Source organism: Pimephales promelas, chromosome 3 (genome assembly GCF_988280905.1).
Source record: "Pimephales promelas chromosome 3, fPimPro1.hap1.1, whole genome shotgun sequence".
NCBI lineage: Eukaryota > Metazoa > Chordata > Actinopteri > Cypriniformes > Leuciscidae > Pimephales > Pimephales promelas.
Genome location: NC_142771.1, coordinates 5,081,347 through 5,100,439, shown reverse-complemented (window position 1 = coordinate 5,100,439; position 19,093 = coordinate 5,081,347). Strand labels below are relative to the sequence as shown.

Below are 19,093 nucleotides of genomic sequence, written 5' to 3'. Positions count from 1 at the left end.
GCTGATAAGAAAACTATTTACATGACAGCATCAGCATTGAGCTTCAGATCAATGGTTTTGATCACGATAACAACGAACTACAGAACAAGTTTTGCAACAATGAATACAACACATGTGGTTGCAAATATGAAGTAAAATGTAACGAACAAGAGTTTTCATCTCAACTAGGGCTGGGTGATATGGACCAATAGTCATATCCCAATATATTTAGGCTGAATTTCAATATACAAAATATATCCCGATATTTTTTCTGCAAAGTGAGAGCAAATGTTCAGTCAAAGCCAAATATGACATGTCACAAGTAGTTTTATTGAAACATGAACATTTGCAAAATCAAATGAATAAATAATTAACAGGTTTCTTCACCTGCATGATTATGACAAAAATCTTAATTGCAGATTATTCCCTTGGAATTGTAATTGTGATGTATTAATTGGTTTATTTATTTTGTCAATACAACGTTGGTATGAGCCATTACATTCATTTAAAAAATATAAAAAATAACACAAAGAAAAATAGGGGCATTAAGGGGTTAATATAGACATGACAGTTACCTTGGTGAATAGACAATACTGTTAATGAAACATTGAAACTGCTCCTGGTGAATAGAATTAAAATCATACCTGCTTTGTTTTTATTTCGTGTTATTTACAACGCAACAGTGTTGCATGCTCGTTGTTTCTTTTGCACTTTATATAAAGTGAGGCGATCCAGCGCGCGCCGCCGCATTTCGCATCTGCAATTGAGTGTGCGCTACGACTAACGTTACAGTATAACGGCTGACAGGACAAAGTCCGTTTTGCTGAGGTGAAAGACTTTATTTCATGTTATAACATAACATGCTTTAATCAAGCACGCAAAGTGGAAAAGGAGTGACTGGGGCGCGGGGAGCAGTGCAGAGAGCTCTGGGTCAGCACTAAGCAGCTTGCTTGGAGCAAGGCGTGCAGCGCAAACTCTAATTACATATCACATTTAAAATATATATTCTTTATATTGATATATCGCTCAGCCCTAATTTCAACATTACTTTTTTTTTTATTTTTTTTATCCGAGCACAGATATTGACTCGTATTACTCGTATAATATTTGTACTCGACAAAAGTGCTTTATCCGTACCGGATACTCGTTTCAGCCGAGTATCCGGCTCAACTCTAATCACAACTCATTAATGGCTCCCATCTTGCATTGTGGTTTGAATAAATTATGATCTGAATTGTCTTAGTAATTTACCTTTCCTAATTGAATATTCTACTCGTCACCGTTGTTGAGATACAATGAGTGAATCTTGAGGTCTGTGTGTGCCTAAAAGATTTTTTTAAAACAACTTTTAAAGGGGGGGGGGGGGGGGGTTGAATGCGATTTCACTTTTTTCATTTTTCATTAAAATTTGTGATTTTCTTCTTCAGTGATTCTGCTTGTGATCATCAGGTGTCTTCAATAATGCTCAAACATCACTAAATTAATCACTTAAATATCTCATTAACTTTAACACTCGTATCGTCCATCTGAAAGCAGGTGAAGGTGATTTACTACTAATCAAGGAACCGGCTTTACTGATGAGATGCGCATAACAATGTCATGTGATATATCGCCCAGCCCTATCTCGGAAAAATGTAGTATAAAAATTACAGAAGTAAAAGTATAATATTATACACAATTAATAGAGAGTGCCAAAGCGCTCAGAGTATACAGCGCTATTGATGATAAAGCTACTCTGGCAAATAATTTTTTTTTAACAATTTAGATATTAATTTGCTAATATATATATATATATATATATATATATATATATATAGCTCCTTGATGATATCTTGGTTTACTCATTTGATAAATTTATCGATTAGAGAATGTGTTTTCAATTTTAATATTAAATGTCCCCAACTAAGCAAGCCAAAAGGCAAAAGTGGCAAGGAACCAAAACTACATCAGGTGACAGAATGGAGAGAAAACCTTGGGAGAGTACCAGTTGAGTATCACACTCTACTGAGGTGAACTACAAATCTAGTCTACTACAAATTCTGCATGTGCTCATTAAAAATGGTCACTCAAAATTCCTTTTCTTTTCAATAAAAAAAAAAAATCAAACAAATGGCCTTGCGGTATTATAACCAAAAGCATCAGTTATGCAAGTAGAAAAACTTTTGCTTGATAAAATATAAAGCATATTTAAAAATATAAAGCTAATAATTACAGTATTTGAGACAACTTTAAGCATTAAAATCAATCAAAACATGACACAGCCCTTTGATTTTTGATTCTTCTTCTTTGTCTGCTTTTTGTCCTCTTTCAAGTCTTCGTACCATTCTTTCAGTAGATAATGTTGATCATGTTGCTCTTCCAGCCTATCCTTGAAATCCCAAAACCGCTGCTCTTTTCTGTCTCTAAACTCATTAAATTCTTCTGCTTTTAGCCTAGCCTCTTCTTCATATTGCATCTTAATCCTCTTTATTTCATCTTCATGATTCCTTTTCATGGTTTCGTGTCTCTGAAGATATTTCATTCTTTTCTCTGTTATTTCTTTCTCTCTCCTCTCTTTTCTGATTTGATTCTCCATTTTCAGTTTCTCCTCATCTGCTCTTTGTTTTTCTTCTTCTAGTCGCTGCGTCATGTTTTTCATTTCCATCTCATATTTGGCTTGTAACTTTTCTCGCTGAGTCTGAATTTCTCTCTCTCTCTCTTTCATTATTTCCTCCATCCTCTTTTTAATGGACATCTCTGCCTCCTCAAACATGCTGTTAGTGAAGTATCGACCCTCATTAGCATTTCTCACTTCTTCTATCATGTCCAACAGTTGAGTTACTTGAGTTTTGTCTTCTTTTTCTTTGTTATTGAAATCCAGGAATCTGTTTCCACATTCTCCAATCAGTTTCTTGAGTTCTCCAGATTTACTTCTCTTCACATAATCCTCTATAGATTCATTCTCAAGATTGTCTCCGCCAGTGAACAGGACGATGCTGAACTGAGCAGCTTCATGACCAAAGATCTGTTTTATCAGATCAACAGTGGCTGCTTCTTCCTTTGTGAATCTCCCCAGACTCAACACAATGATGAACACATGAGGTCCAGGTGACGACAGTGAAATACATTTCACGATTTCTTCCGTCAATTGATCATTTGTCAGTGTCGTGTCAAAGAGTCCTGGAGTATCAACAACAGCGACTGATCGACCATCAACTTCACCAACTCTCTTTTTACACACAGTCGTCACTGAATCTGTGCTTAAGTCACTCACAAACTCCTTTCTTCCCAGAATAGTGTTTCCTGTTGCACTCTTTCCACTTCCTGTCCTCCCGATCAGCACAATCCTCAGACACTCATGATCATTTGATTCACCTTCAGCTCCTGAAATCACATTGATGAAAAAAAAAATAGATTAACTGAGGACAAGGGCAAAAGTGTATAAGGATTATGTAAGTTGCAGTTCCCACTAAGCAAAATGAGGTCCAAAAGACGTCTTTTCGACGTCCGACTTTTGTGACAAAGATGTTTGAAAAGACGTCTTTTGGACATCATTTTGCTCAGTGGGTTGGTTCAGTTATTCGACAACAAAAGCAGCTGATAAACTGACCATTTAATGATTCATTAATGATCTCATGAACAACTGAAATTGGTATGCTACGTACAGAGATGGGAGTAAGTCACAGATGTTCAAGTCTCAAGTCCCTATTATAAAGTAGAGGTAAAAAGTCCAGGGATCAGAAAGTAAAAGTCATATTTTTATTCTCCCATGAACTCACACAGCAAAAACTCCAGTTTTAAATTAACTTTCCTAAGAGTTCATTTGGCCCCAGACTCAAGAGTGTTAACGTGTTAAAATGAGTGTTACATTAACTCTCAGGAGTGTTAAAGTTAATGAGATAATTAAGTGATTAATTGAGAAATGATTGACCATTATTGAAGACACCTGATGTTAAAAAGCAGAATCAACAAAGGAGAAAAATCACATTTTAGTCACCATTATGGTGATCAGTGTTTGGTTTAGTTGGGGTTTAACTATTAACGTTCGATTTAGTTTGGCTGCCAAATATTTATTTGGACACACAGACATCAAGAATCAGCCTATGAACCTCAACAATGGTGACGATAATGAAGCATGTTGCAGTGTATTCTGGGTGCCACCAATCAAAACTCATTCGTGGCTCTCATCGTGCATTGCAGTATGATTAAATTATGATCTGAATTGTCTCAGTAATTTCCTTTTCCTAATTGAATATTCTTTTGTCACCATTGTTGAGATTCATACACTGAATCTTGATGTCTGTGTGTGTCTTAAACAAAGATTTTTTTAAATTAGAAATTTTAAAAAAGCATTTGGATTATATTTAATAATATGGATCTTATGCTGTAAAATCTCTTTGATTCTGTAATGACCAATATACAATTAGGGCTGGGCGATATATCGCACGATATTGTTATGCGCATCTAATCAGTAAAGCCGGTTCCTTGATTAGTAGTAAATCACCTTCACATGCACTCAAATGGACAATATGAGTGTTAAATTAAACTGTTATTTAGATAATTAAGTGATTAATTTAGTGATGATTGAGCATTATTGAAGACACCTGATGATCACAAGCAGAATCGCTGAAGGAGAAAATCACAAATTGTAAGCCACCATTATGGAGATCAGTGTTTGCTTTAGTTGTGCTCTTGACACTTATACTTTCACTTTAATCTTTGTTTGTCTGCTGTTATTGATTTATAACAGTCAAATGAACAAAGACAACTGTGATCTGATAGTGTTGGTTATGTTTTGACGTAATCATGTTGTGATCTGAAAAATGAAACTTATTCAGATGAATTAGTTTAACTTGTTAAAAACATTTTTGTGTTTTGATTGCATGTCTGTATTCTTATAATCCAAAACATTTAATAATAATTGCTCTGATCAAATCACTTTCAACTTTATTTAGAAACACAGATATCAATAATCAGCCTGTCTATCTCAACCGTGGTGACATTAATAATCCTTGTTGCCACCAATCACAACTCATTAATGGCTCCCATCATGCATTGCGGTATGCATAAATTATGATCTGAATTGTCTATGTAATTTACAGAGAAGCATTGACTGAATCTTGAGGTCTTTGTGTGCCTTAAAGAACGTTTTTTTTTATAACAACTTTTGAGAAATCTATTATATTATATTTAACATTCTGGATATTTCTACAGAATCTCAGTTATACACTAACCAACAGAATAAATCACAGACATAAATTTCAAATGATGAATGTCAATATATGACCAACATCATTGAATAATTTTTTATCTTTGTTCATCTGACAGGTATAACTCAGATGCAACAGCAAATTAAAATATAAAGTTAATAATATAAGGGTGAAGAGCCCAACTAAAGCAAACACTCATCTCCATAACAGTGGCTTAAAATTTTAGATTTTCTCCTTGTGATTCTGCTTTAGGTGTCTTCAATAATGCTCAATCATCACTCATTTAATCACTTAATTATCTCATTAACTTTAACACTCTGAAGTGTGGACTCATATACACTCCCAGGTGTGTTAGTTTAACACGGGAGATTTTCCCGTGACGAAGAGCCGTAGTTCACTGACCAGCTGAGCCATATCACATTAAATATCGATGATGATTGATGATGATGAATCAAATGATGATTATGTTAAAACATAACCAACACTACCTAATGAACGTGTCCCTTTGTTCATCTACCAATTATAACTCAAATATAGCAGCCTAACTGAATCTAACATTAATAGTTTAAGGATCAAGAGCCCAAATAAAGCAAATACCAATCACCATAATGGTGACGAATTTGTTGATTCTGCTTTTTAACATCAGGTGTCTTAAATAATGGTTAATCATAACTCAATCAATCACTTAATTAGCTCATTAACTTTAACACTATTGAGTGTTAATTTAACACTCATTGTAACACTTTAACACTCTTGAGTCTGGGGCCAAATAAACTGTGTGAGTTTTTGCTGTGTGAGTTCATGGGTGGAATAAAAATATGCCAGGACTTTTACTTTCTGAACCCTGGACTTTCCACCTCTGGTAAACTAGTTTAGTAGTTTTATACAGCAAGTATACTTGTAAGTTTTCTTTGTAAATCAATAATTTCAAACAATGGAAGTTTCTAACACAGTGTGTAAAACTATGTGAAAAAGGTACTTAATAGGCTACTCAATCAAAAGGGTAAACACAACTACGAGCCAAGTATATACTTTTAAGTAGATCTCAATCAAAAGAATGAATACAAGTATCCATTAAACAGCTCGAATGGATGATATGTAATTTATTACATTAAAGGGCACCTATTATGGAAAATTCACTTTTACATGGTGTTTGAACATAAATGTGTGTTGGCAGCATTCTGAGTTCTGAGATGCAGCTCTTTGTGACGTAGAAACTGAGCAAGGGGTTTGATTGACAGTGTGGTTGCGGCCTAGACCCCGCCCTCTGTGATCTGCACACATCATCCTCCATTGTTTCAACGACAGCTGGTAATGTCTCTTGGAAACACAAATGTTCTGACGTGGGTTAATCCTGTTGTTGTAGCTTAAAAGTTAATCCTCAACTGTGGATCGTCATCTACTGTTTGCGATCCACCGTCACCTCCAGTAACAGTAAGTGTATTTTATGATTTTTGAGCAAATAGTCTTTTCAGTCAATGTCAGCCAATTCAACAACAAATGCGTCTAAAGTTGTTGTCGCCGTAGAATGTCTGTGTAGGCTATATTATAATTTAAACCTTGTTTTTATAGTGTGTAACCACACGTTTATAAATATATATATTTTTAAAGATATTATATTAAAAACTGCATATGTTCTTGTTCTGTAAGTTAGCCATCTCCTCACATTTGCCACAGAAGCACCTGTATGACAAGTAAACATGACGCCACTGGCCCCTCGCATAAATGTAATTTCGCTTGTACGTAAGCAAACTTTATCACAGAATGTGTATGTAGTTTCAAAATATTGCGCCAGCTTAAGTGTTTGTGTGTGTCTGTGTGTGTGTGTGTGTGTTGCACATCCATACTTGCAAAAAGACGCGATAACAATTACATAAATGTATCAAATAACCATACCGAGACGTTAGGGGTGGGCGATATGGAAAAAATATCATATCACGATTTTTTTTAGGAAAATCACGATCACGATTTTTTATCACGATTCTTTTTCAAGTTGGTTTTAATATTTTTAATTGGTTTTAAGTGGCTGTTCATTACAGCCAAACTAATGTCCTTATGTTAAAAACAAAGCCTTAGGTAACAAAAGAAAAAAGAAAGCCACACATTTAGGCCAGTGGTGAAGATAAAAATCTTTGTCATTATTTTCTTTGTTATTAAAAAAATAAGACAAGATAAACATTACACAAATTAATATTCATATTAAATAAATAGTGCTTTATTTTTTCAGATGCAGTAGGTGTATTTAGCAGTTGCAATGAAGTAATTAAATGAACAAATATGAAATTAAAACACAACATAGACTTCACTGAATAAATTGATTCTTATTAAAGATATATTTAAGTTCTCAGTCAGTGAGTGATTTTCTCCTTGTGTTTTTTTTTATTAACACTAAAGGGATAGTTCCCTCAAAAATGAAAATTGTCTTAATTTACTCTCTCAAGATGTTTTAAACCCGAATAAGTTTCTTTCTTCTGTTGAAAATAAAAGTTATTTTGAATAATGTGGGTAACCGAACAGTTGCTGGTCCCCTTATAGTTTTTTTTATAGGTTCTCTCCTGGAAGTTAATGGGGACCAGAAACTGTTTGGTTACCCACATTAAAAAAAAATTGTCTTTTGTGTTCAGCACAAGAAAGAAATTAATACAGGTTTGGAACAACATTAGAGTGAGTAAATAATGACTTAATAATTTATTTATTATTATTTTTTTTTGTGAACTATCCCTTTAAGGACAAGCGGCAGTAGGCTACTATTTATTCCTGTTGCTTTTAGACCAGCACGCGACGCGTTTAATATAGACGCATATTACACCAGATATTCTCTCAAATGTTTGCTTTCACTTTAGACATAGCCTGTTTATGTAAACATTGTGTGTATTTAACAGTACTAGCTTAATAAGACTCGAGAGAACTTAGTCCAGTATTCAGGCGCTGTTTGACAGACTTTTAGTGCCTGTGAGCGTCGGGGGTTATGCGGTCAGGAAAGCGCAAGTTAGAACAGCGGATCAGCGCGTGAATTAAATGTTTAACCGGCAAGGCTTATGCAAATAATGAACTTTTGTGAATTGCGGTGTCCCGTACCTATTCATTAACGTGTGATCATGTGTAGGCTACGTCGCGTTGTACAGTTGAGAGACGGAGGCGCCAGAACTGAACTGATAGAATGCACTGTAACACGATACTACGATATTTCTTCAAAAGCAGATCGTGGAGACATTTTAATCGTCCACGATTAAAAATCGTCATATCGCACACCCCTACGAGACGTACTGGTCCATTCTCATTTGTATTTATTCTGCCAGAGTCTCTTCATACTATTTATATATTCCGATTCAAACGTATGAATGACATTCAAAACAGCGGTCTCGCTCAGTCTCTCAGTACCGACTGCCATAGGTATCAAGTGACGCCCTCATCCAAAGGCAGGGCGGGGATATGCAGTTCATTTGTACTTAAGGTGGTATAGTCCCTGAAACAGCTAATTTTTAAGCAGGCCCCAAAATGACATTTTCAAATGGTTATAATAAATTAACTGTGGGGTATTTTGAGCTGAAACTTCACAAATACATTCTGGGGACACCCAAGACCAATATTACATCTTGTAAAAAGGGGCATAATAGGTGCCCTTTAAGACACTCAGCTTTATTTGCAAGTTGATTACTTTATGCTATTTATGAATTACTTGTCATGTGATCAGAACTGACCAAAATGACTAAGACAATGAATTTAAAGCTTCATGACTGAACTTAATCATACAATCACATACAGTAAGAACACCATATTTTAGGTATAAATACCACACTCTTACCCATAATCTGAAAATCTTTGATTTTATTCTCCAGTCTCTTCAGTTCTTCTTTATATTTCTCCTCTGTTTCATGTCTGACTCTGTTCTCTTGAGCTTTCACATACATCTGAAGTGAATATGGTTCAATCTTCATATCCTCTATGTAATCCAATAGTTCTGGGATCGGTCTCGAGTTTGCAGGTTCATTTAACCCCATCACTTTGTACTGACCTCCACATAGACCGATTAACCTCTGAAATTCTGGGCTGGATTTGACTATATCTGTCATTCTTTCATCAATAATGAGCTCTGTAGTGAACAGCACCATGAAATGCTGTCTGGAGTCAAATATCTTCTGGATTTTCTCAATTTCAGCTTTGTCTTCGTTATTAAGTGGACCAACAGGAATAATGAGGAGGAAAACATTAACTCCAGGATTACAGAGAGACAAACAGCGGAGAGTCTGACGCCTTACATCATCCTCTGATAACCAATTGAGAGCTGGAAGCTTCACCAGAGTAATCTGACGTCCATGAAGCTTTTCTTCCATCTGACACACTGTTCTAAACACTCTTTTATGTGATGAGAAAAGTGTTTCTTCTTCTCTGAAACATTTTGATACAGTATTCAGAGCCGCATCACTTCCACACAACATCAGGTTCAGATCTGGTTTTCTACATGACCGTAATGACACTGAAAAACATGTTAGGAAAAATGAGTCAATTTAGAATTGTTACATACAAAAGTACATGTTCTACTGGAAAGTGCCATGATTGGCAATGCCACATGTCAGCCAAGAACAAAGAAATAAACCAGAACTGGACTTTATCTGAGCCACAAAATCGGTGTATATTAAATATGGAGTCATCTGAACCTTAACAAGCCTGTTAACAAGCAGAATCACTGAAGGAAAGAAGAGAATAAAAAAAAGAGATGAGCAGAACAAAAACTACAACTGACTTTAGACTCTAAAGTCAGATGTAGTTCTTGTTCTGCTCATCTCTTTTTCTATTCACTTCTTTCCTTCTTTCCTGGTGCCAGCTATAACTTTGACTCACAATAGTGACATCCATGTGATCGGCCTCTAACAGCGAACACACTGCTGAAGTTTCATCAAGATCATTTAATGTATGCAGTAGGGCTGGGCGATATATCGCATGATATTGTTATGCGCATCTCATCAGTAAAGCCCGTTCCTTCATTAGTAGTAAATCACCTTCACCTGCTTTCAGATGGAAGATATGATGCAGATATGAGTGTTAAATTAACGTTAAAGTTAATGAGATAATTAAGTGATTAATTTAGTGATGATTGAGCATTATTGAAGACACCTGATGGTCACAAGCAGAATCACCAAAGGAGAAAATCACAAATTGTAAGCCACCATTATGGAGATCAGTGTCTGGTTTAGTTGGACTCTTGACCCTTATACTTTCTCTTTAAATTGTATTTGATTGCTGTTATTCATTTATATCAGTCAATTGGCTTTATGCCCAGCTGCACTACTTCCTGAGCTTCAGCCAGCTCCTTGTTTCCTGTCTGCCATTATTGGGCAAAATTGATCAATTCGGGTGTGTCTGATTATTGTTGCCATGACTACTGAGGTCAGGTACACCTGAATTAATCAATTTGGCCAATAATGGCAGACAGGAAACAAGGAGCTGGCTGAAGTTCAGGAAGTAGTGCAGCTGGGCATAAAGTCCATTGAGAAAAGGAAAGTGTGATCTGATAGTGTTGGGCATAATCATGCTGTGATCTGAAAAATGAAACTTATTCAGATGATTTAGTTCAACTAATTAACAACTGCTTTGTGATTCTACAGCATATGATTATTCGTATTTTGCTTACAGTCTTAAACATTGTTCAGAAAGAAACACTTTTGAGTGATTTTTTTTTTCAGAAAAACACAGACATCAATAATCAGCCCGTGAATCTCAACAATGGTGACAATAATAATCCATGTTGCAGTGGCTGCTGCCAATTACAACTCATTAATGGCTCCCATCATGCATTGCAGTATGAAAAAATTCTGATCTGAATTGTCCATAAAAAATTTATTCCCAATTGAATATCCTGCTCGTCACCATTGTTGAGATGCATTGACTGAATCTTGAAGTCTGTGTGTGCTTAAAAGCTACATTATTTATTTTAAACCAACTTTTAAGAAATCCTTTATATTATATTTTCTGTGTTACGTGGCTCAGCTTTTTGGGAACAGTGTCTTTGCTGCTCTTTCTCGCTGTGGTTGTTCTATGTCTTTTCTGTATAGGTCACGTGATGTCTCGCCGGTTGCGAGTGGGCGGGGCCGAAGGGACTGAGATTGACATCCGATTCCTCTCTCTCACTCTGGTGCTGACTGACGCCCATGCTCTCATTCCTTCCTCGGAGTTGTCTCTGATGGTGGAGCGGGTGCCGCTCCGAAGGCTTTTATGTGCTTGGCCCATTTTACCATTGTTATAGATGGTGTTATACGATCAGTGTCAACAGATCATGTATTCCTTTAGCACGTTCCTGGCGTGAAACCAGTGTGGGTGCTATATCCTAGTCGTTCACTTTATTTTTGAGCTAGTGGTATTGGTTGGTGGGTTTTTAACTTATTTAGTGTAGGTTTATTTAGAGCAGCAGTGAGCGGACGCGGAAGACTCACAGAGAACCTTGTCTTTATTTTCGAACTGCAAGGCCCATTGTTGTTTCAATCAGATATGAAAACCCTCTATGGTATCATGCTGACTTACACAGACATTAAGAATCGGTATGCATCTCAGCAATGGTGACCATTAAAAAAACGATTCATGCTGCAATGCATGCTGGGCACCATGGATAAGGTTTGTATTATGGTAGTACCCAGCATGGATTGTATGAATCGTGTTTAATGGTCACCATTATTGAGATTCATATTCTTATTCTTGATATCTGTGGTAGTTTTGGTGATGAATTACATTTTCTGTAAAATCCTTCATGCTAACTGATAACATTATTAGTTCTTATGATGTTGAATCTTAGTTTAAAAAAACTTATAATATTTGCCCTTTTTTGTCAGAGACTAGACTCTGAATGAGATCAGTGAATCAAATCATTAAGTGATGAGTAGGCATGTGCAAGTACCAAATTTTCATGCTGCAGTTAATTGATAGAGCTTTTATCACGGTATACTGTATTATCACAATATTTTAATGAAATTTTATTTTAATGCTCAAGAAAAACAGATGCATTGTGGGTCTCTAAAAAACCCCAACTTGCATCACAGTGTGTAATTGTGATTTTCGAAACATATGGTAACTAAACCGAATTGTTTAAAGTTTAGTGAAAACATTTTACAATGTTTACATGGTACAATGACTGGTAGGTTACTGTTTGCATTATTCAATTAAATTCTTGGATTTGATTTCAATATTGACTAAGTTGGATAAATATTAGGTAGGCCCAAGTCTTTTAATGTTTCTCAAGAAAAAAAAATCTCTCGCATAATACTGTAAACATTGAGAGAGAAATTAAATATAATATTTAGCAAAATACTCCTTGCTATTTTTTTCTAGTCAACTAATGTGCTGGTCATTAAATGGCTTTCCTGAGGTAAATGTAACGTTTTGTGACACAACTGTTCTCATGGAGTGTTACTGAACTCTTTCCGTGTTTGAAAACACTGATTGATCGTTATTATGTATAAGCAAATACACCTTTCGGTAATTTGTACTGTATCTTTAAATAAAAACTAAAGTAACATGATCGGTTTACTTGAACTGAGGAGCAACGATCTGTGATCAGAACCTAAGAGCTGATTTATCAATAACTATCAATTTATCAATAACAACTTTCATATCAAAAGTAACCTACTCTATCCAGTCTGTCGGTGTCAGTGTCCTCTTTGCTCTGTAATTTTTCTCTGTGGGAGAGCACATGAAAAGTGTCAAATGCGTTAAGCGCCTTTGAGACAGGATGCGGAGTGCGCGACGCTGGCCGCTTGGTTCAACGTTGCCCTTTAGATAAAACACGATTTGCCATTTTATAAATAAAAAGTTGTAACTATTTTTAACTTTAACCCTGGTGTGTGTTGGCCGATGCAGGTCAACGCAGCAAAAAAAACATCCCTGCGCGTCGCGTGTGTATTCCGCGTCCTGTCTGAAATCAAGCTTGAGTCTAAAGCTGAATACGTGAGAGTTGGCAGTCCTGCAGGGATAAATCGTCGGGAGCGTTCCGCCATGCTTCTACTCCATGTGAGGATTGTTTACATTAGACGAGTGCGCACTGCCGCATGCACACTGTGCTTATACATGTGGGGATTGTTTACATCAGAGTGCGCGTGTGTTTTGCGCATCATATACGCAGTGTTTGAGTGGTTGATGGAAAATAAGCTAATGCACGCTCTAAAAGTCTAAACTCGAATTTATTATTTTTCACGGTATTTTGAAGAGCCTGCGATAACAAAATTGTGCATATTCATTACAGTGATTGTCTAATGATTGTCATCATTAAACCTTGACCATCATCGAAAGCAGGTGAAGGTGATTGAAGCAAATCGGGTAAAAATAAAAGGGTGATTTTAAAGCATTTTGAAAGTGACACACTTCCTGCAGCCAGTTGGTGGCGCTATAAATTTGACTCACAATGGTCACATAGATGTGATCGTCATCTTACAGCGAACACATTGCTGAAGTTTCATCAAAATCAGTTAATGTATGCTGTTAAAATGAGTTAATGTATCAACCCGGTCTCATCCCAAGACGTCATATAACGGACGTTTTGGGACGTCTTTTGACCATACGTCAATATTCGCCTTTTTAGGGCCCCCTTAAACGTCGGTAGATGAGGTTATGGGATCCTAACTCTACCCCAGACCTAAACCTAACCCGTCACCTAACTGACGTTAAAGGTAAAGCGTCAGTTGTATGACGGCCCGGGATCGCCATCTACCGACGTTTAAGGGGGCCCTAAAAAGGCGGATATTGACGTATGGTCAAAAGACGTCCCAAGACGTTAGTTATATGACGTCTTGGGATGAGACTGTGTTAAATGTATGCAGTTAATTTTTCATCCTTAATGTCTTGACTTCACGCTAATGAGTTTCATGGAATTTGGATCAATTCTCTAGGAGGAGTACTTTAAATTCCATTGCATGTGTTTTCCAAACAACTCAAAATAGCTGACTTCCTTTTGGGCTGTCGTAAAATTTAGAGCAGGAAAGTAGTTCAACCCAATGAGATCTATAAGTTTACTGAGTTTCATATTTTTACATGCAAGTGTGTTTGATTTATGGACAAGTGTTCGAATCCCAGTCCAGGGGGGGCTGTCGAGCCACCCAGCCACGCCCGGGTACCATCTTCAGCCGGCCCTGATGCTCACGGATTCTGATCCGTGTGCAAAGTTTCAAGAGTTTTCGAGCACGTTAAGGGCCCTTAAGTGCCTGAATAGTCATAATAAAAACAATAGAAAAGAATAATCCTAAGGAAAACAATAGGGCCTTCACCTTTTCAAGGCTTGGGCCCTAATAATCCTAAAGAAAACAATAGGGCTCTGCGCCCTTTCAGGGCTTGGGCCCTAATAAAAAGAATAATAATCCCAAGGAAAACAACAGAGCTTTGCGCCCTTTCGGGTTTGGGCCGTAATAATAAACAGAGCAATTCCAAGAGGGTCCTCTCAACATTTGTGCTCTGGCCCTAATGAACTGATTTAATTTATTTGAGTAAACTAAATCTGAATCTAAGTTCGGTCAACTAAAGTTACGTTTTCTAAACTACCTCCAATAAGTTCAGCCAACTAAAGTGGTGTCTAATCAGAGGTGTATAGAGTAGAAGTAGAGAAAAAGTAGAAGTTCTGCCATGTCTTACTTCCAGCCATGAACGGATTGACAGTTGATCTCAGCTGATTTCTGTCTCCTGACTAAAAAACTGCTAATAAGCAAATCCAGGTGATTGGAACAAAATACTGAGGAGGACTTTTACTTTCTGAACCTGGAATTTACAATTAGTAAAACTTTAAAATTAGACAAATCTGATATTATTTTAATCGCCAATCTGTTTTTTTTAACAGTTGATATAGTGCTTTAATGCTTCGCTAACTAGCAGAAGACACTAGGAGGGTTTAAACCCCAGTTGTGCAGGTGGGGCATGTTGTCACACTGCGTTACAATGTGCCCCTATTAGAAACATGATATTATATTCTACACTTTTATGGATTCTATTGAGAAAACATGAGAAACATGTAGATAAAGACTGAGAATCAATGTTCAGAAATTATTTATTATTATTTTGTAATGAACTATGCTGTATAGCTGTTTTTCTGGTGGGTTTGCACTCAAAATTTGTTTATTTTTAATTATTAAAAAATGCCATTATTGTATATGAAAAAGTAATTAATTGTATTTTATTAAGAAAAGCTGTCATTTTAAGCATTTTAAGCTGTCACATGGTGATGTTACAATGCGCCCTTCACATGTTACAATGTACCCCACCTATGGGGCATGTTGTCACATTTCACTTCCATTCTTTCAGAGTAAATCAAGAAAAAAGTATACCCTGTATTATTAAAACAAAACCACATAATTGTACTAGACATGGGGGAAATTAATGTGGGAAAAATGTATACTCTAAACCAGGGGCGTAGCCAGAATTTTATTTTTGGGGGGTCCCGTCTTTAAATGAGGGGGCAACATTATTTATATATATATCAAGTTGATCTTTCCGTGCTTTTTTAAAAAGTGTAATATTGTACTTTGAGTTTGAGCGCCTGCCATTGTCACGGCATATTAACTCTCACGCAAAGATGAAGATGACAGCGTACGTTATGCGCAACACGTTATATAAACAAATCAAGTTTGAAAATAAGCCGCATTTTACCGCGCAGCATTTTGATTGGTCAATCTATCAATCCTAATAAAACAACTTTTTTTTTTAAGCAATCAGAAATCTGAGGGGACCGGACTTGTAAATGAGGGGCAGGCCCACCCAGGCTCCCTCGTGGCTACGCCACTGCTCTAAACCCGAAGTCAAACACCGTTAGGTTGTGCCCCGCTCTCCCCTAAAACCTGCATAAAATGTTTCGCAATCAATCTGTTCCCTCAGATCATAAACTGTACTCACGAATCAATGCCCACGAATTAATAAACCGTACCCACCTAATCCGTGCTCTCGGATTTGTAAACCGCGCCTTCAGATTTTGCAATCTGTACCGAAAAATTCATAAACCGTACTCACGCTTTCGCAATCCGCACTCACTGGTTTGTGATCCGTACTCACGGGACTTATGGCCCTTCCCCCAGTGTGTGCCACATGCAGGCCTTCAAACAGGCCTTTAGGTGCGGGATGCATTGCATTGTGTTTAAACCTCATTTTTTAAAATGGATAATTTAATGGATTTAAAAAAAACAAAACTATGTTTCGGCTACTTGTATCTTTAAAGTCCATTTTTGGCAGGAAAAAGCTCAGTTTAACAGATTAAACAAAAAATAAAAAAAATTAAATAAAATAAAAAAAACTTTAATTATATAAAAAAAGAAAATAACACAAACCAATTTCCAAAAGGTTAAAAGGTTAAGTTATATAAAAGTAAAACATTCATGAATGGTGAACTTTTATTTATAGTAATACACACAAATAATAATAATTATCATTAATTTTATTACATTTAGGCTACATAGACCTATTTAGAAGACACTTTATCCACAATATATATATATATAATAATTTTGTTATATTGTCTAACCTCTATTATGACTGACATTTGATGAATTGCTTTGTTCCTTTTTTGGATAAAAGCGTCTTATATCTAAATATGTTTGTGCGCAAAAAATAAAGAACATTGACATAATTTCTGATTTTTATTTATGAGTTTTTGCCCCTTTATTAAACATTCAAAATATTTGCAAATTAATATGGAAAAAAAAAAATCTTACTTTCTAAAATCAAATTAGAACCTGTACATTATATTTTTTCTGCAATGCTAAATGAGAAGAGCATGTCTCTTAAGATGATTTATAGGTGATAGGCTACACAAACCCGTGAGTGCGGATTACGAAAGCGTGAGTACAGTTTATGAATTTGTGAGTACAGATTGCAAAAACTGAAGGTACGGTTTACAAATCTGAGAGCACAGATTAGGAACTCATGGGTACGGTTTATTAATCATGAACTGTTAAACCAAAGTAACAGTTTAAGAATTTGTGAGTACAGTTTATAAACTGTGGGGACGAATTGTAAAACTGTGACCACGACCAATTTTTTTTTTCCCCACAGGTGACTTCCCGGGCTCCGTAACAACCTGATGAACAGGTTGTGCTTTCTTGTGACATTCCATCCATTGCAATGTGATGTGCTGCGATGGTGGCAACATATACTTTAATATTTATAATTTTATGTAGTGGCGCTTCTACATGTTCCAGGAAAAGAGAAAATGTTTGTGTGTGTGTGTGTGTGTGTGTGTGTGTCTGTGGTCAATACAATATTTACCTGCATTATTCCTCCTGTGACGCAGATTTTCAGTCTGTGTGAGATTATCAGACACATTCATAATAAAGTATTATAATCATAAAATACATAAAATGAGCTGATGTGTCTAAGATGTTAGGTTAAAAAAATTTAGAATTAATGTTTTTATACCATTGTTCGCTGTTGTTCTGTTTGTAGCTGAGCTGCAAGATCTGTAAAAACAGCAAATCTTTAATATTATAATTTTGCTCAAATCTATCCAGTGTACAGAAGTGAAATATGAAAAAGTTTTAAACCCCTTAAGCCCTCTTTCTTTTCATTCCTTTCTCTTCAAAAACTAAAAAAAAATCTGTCAGTTTATCTTTTGTGCTGTTGGATCTTCACACTGTAAAAAATATTTTCAAGATTTGTTATCATAACATATTTTCTTTTGTCAAATCAACTTTATAATAATTTATTTAGTTGAGATAACTTATTATTTTGAGTTTCTGATGGTTAAATTAATCTACTTCATTGTATTAACTTACTTTTTCCAGTTCAATCAACTTAAAATTTTAAGGCAACCAGATTACTTACTTTTTTAAGTTAAACCATCATTATTTTTTTACAGTGCAGCTAATTGTATCATGTGTGATTTTATCTGGATATTATTTTACAACTGACAGTATTATTCCACATTACAGGAAATGCTGTCAGATCTACTGTTTGCATGTCAACACTTTTACCAACTTTAGTGAAAATTAAGTCCTAATAAAACACTGGGTTCACAGGTTTAGATCACTAAACTTCAGTTTCTTCTCTGGATTCATATTTTGTTCCACACTCTTACTAGAAAATGTTAAATCGGATATATAAAGAGTAAGGATGTACAAATACTCACTGGAATGCTGATCTTCATAGGCTTGAACTGTGCGTTTCAGTTTTAGTTTTTGACCCAACACAGATTTATAAACGCTTCAGATGTGATCGGCTCCACCCACCATAAGAGGAACAAGCTCAATGGAAATTTACTGAATCTGAGATGAAACCAGATGTTATGTTATATTCCTGTGAAATTACAGAGAACAGTCATTCTTACATGAGAATGAATGATGACTTGATATTTACCTTTATATATGCAAAGTCTGCTTGAAATTGTAAATGGACTGTATTAATATAGCACTTTCACAGACCTGTAGACCACCAAAGCGCTTTACATATTGCCTCTCATATTGCCGACGGCAGTGTCAGCCATGCAAGGCGCCATCCAGCTCGTCAGGAGCAGCTGTTAGCTGATATTATACTGATTAAGGCCCAAGCCTTGAAAAGGAGAAGGCCCTATTGTTTGTCTTAGGAAAATTATTATTTTACTAGCTTTTGGGCACTTTTGGGGACCTTAACGTGCTAAAAAAACTCTTGAAAATTTGCTCACGGGTCAGAACCTGCTGCCATCAGGGTCAAGATGAAGATGGTAGCCGGGCCTGGCAGGGGGGGACTCGACAGTGAAAAATTGCGAGGGCATTTTTGATATCTCAAACAGTTTGGCTGTGGCGAGGAAATGAAATTATGGCGAGAAACGTGAAACAGTTATAACTTCAGCATACATTAACTGATCTTGATGAAACTGATCTTGGGCCGATCACATGGATGTGACTATTGTGAGTCAAAGTTATAGCGCCACCAACTGGCAGCTTTGAAATAACCCTCTTATTTTTAGCTGTTTGCTTCAAACTTTATAGGGC

General features: G+C 36.1%; 1 protein-coding gene across 1 annotated transcript; it reads right to left on the bottom strand.

The window, feature by feature from the left end:
- Positions 1-1,777: 1,777 nt before the first annotated feature.
- Positions 1,778-18,348, bottom strand: LOC148981902 (GTPase IMAP family member 8-like). Its single transcript, XM_089129060.1, has 5 exons — positions 18,253-18,348; positions 17,544-17,584; positions 17,394-17,427; positions 8,974-9,645; positions 1,778-3,342 (listed from the first exon to the last, which is right to left on the bottom strand). The coding sequence occupies exons 2-5, from the start codon at positions 17,544-17,546 to the stop codon at positions 2,225-2,227; spliced, it is 1,827 nt and encodes a 608-aa protein (XP_088985186.1). The 5' UTR covers positions 17,547-17,584; positions 18,253-18,348; the 3' UTR covers positions 1,778-2,224.
- Positions 18,349-19,093: the final 745 nt, after the last annotated feature.

Excerpts from the sequence above, each read along its gene's own strand:
- LOC148981902 (XM_089129060.1), bottom strand. Across the intron at positions 9,646-17,393 it reads TCACAGGAGGAATAATGCAG|TGTCATTACGGTCATGTAGA; the intron begins GTAAATATTGTA and ends CATGTTTTTCAG. Across the intron at positions 3,343-8,973 it reads CAAAGATTTTCAGATTATGG|GAGCTGAAGGTGAATCAAAT; the intron begins GTAAGAGTGTGG and ends ATGTGATTTCAG.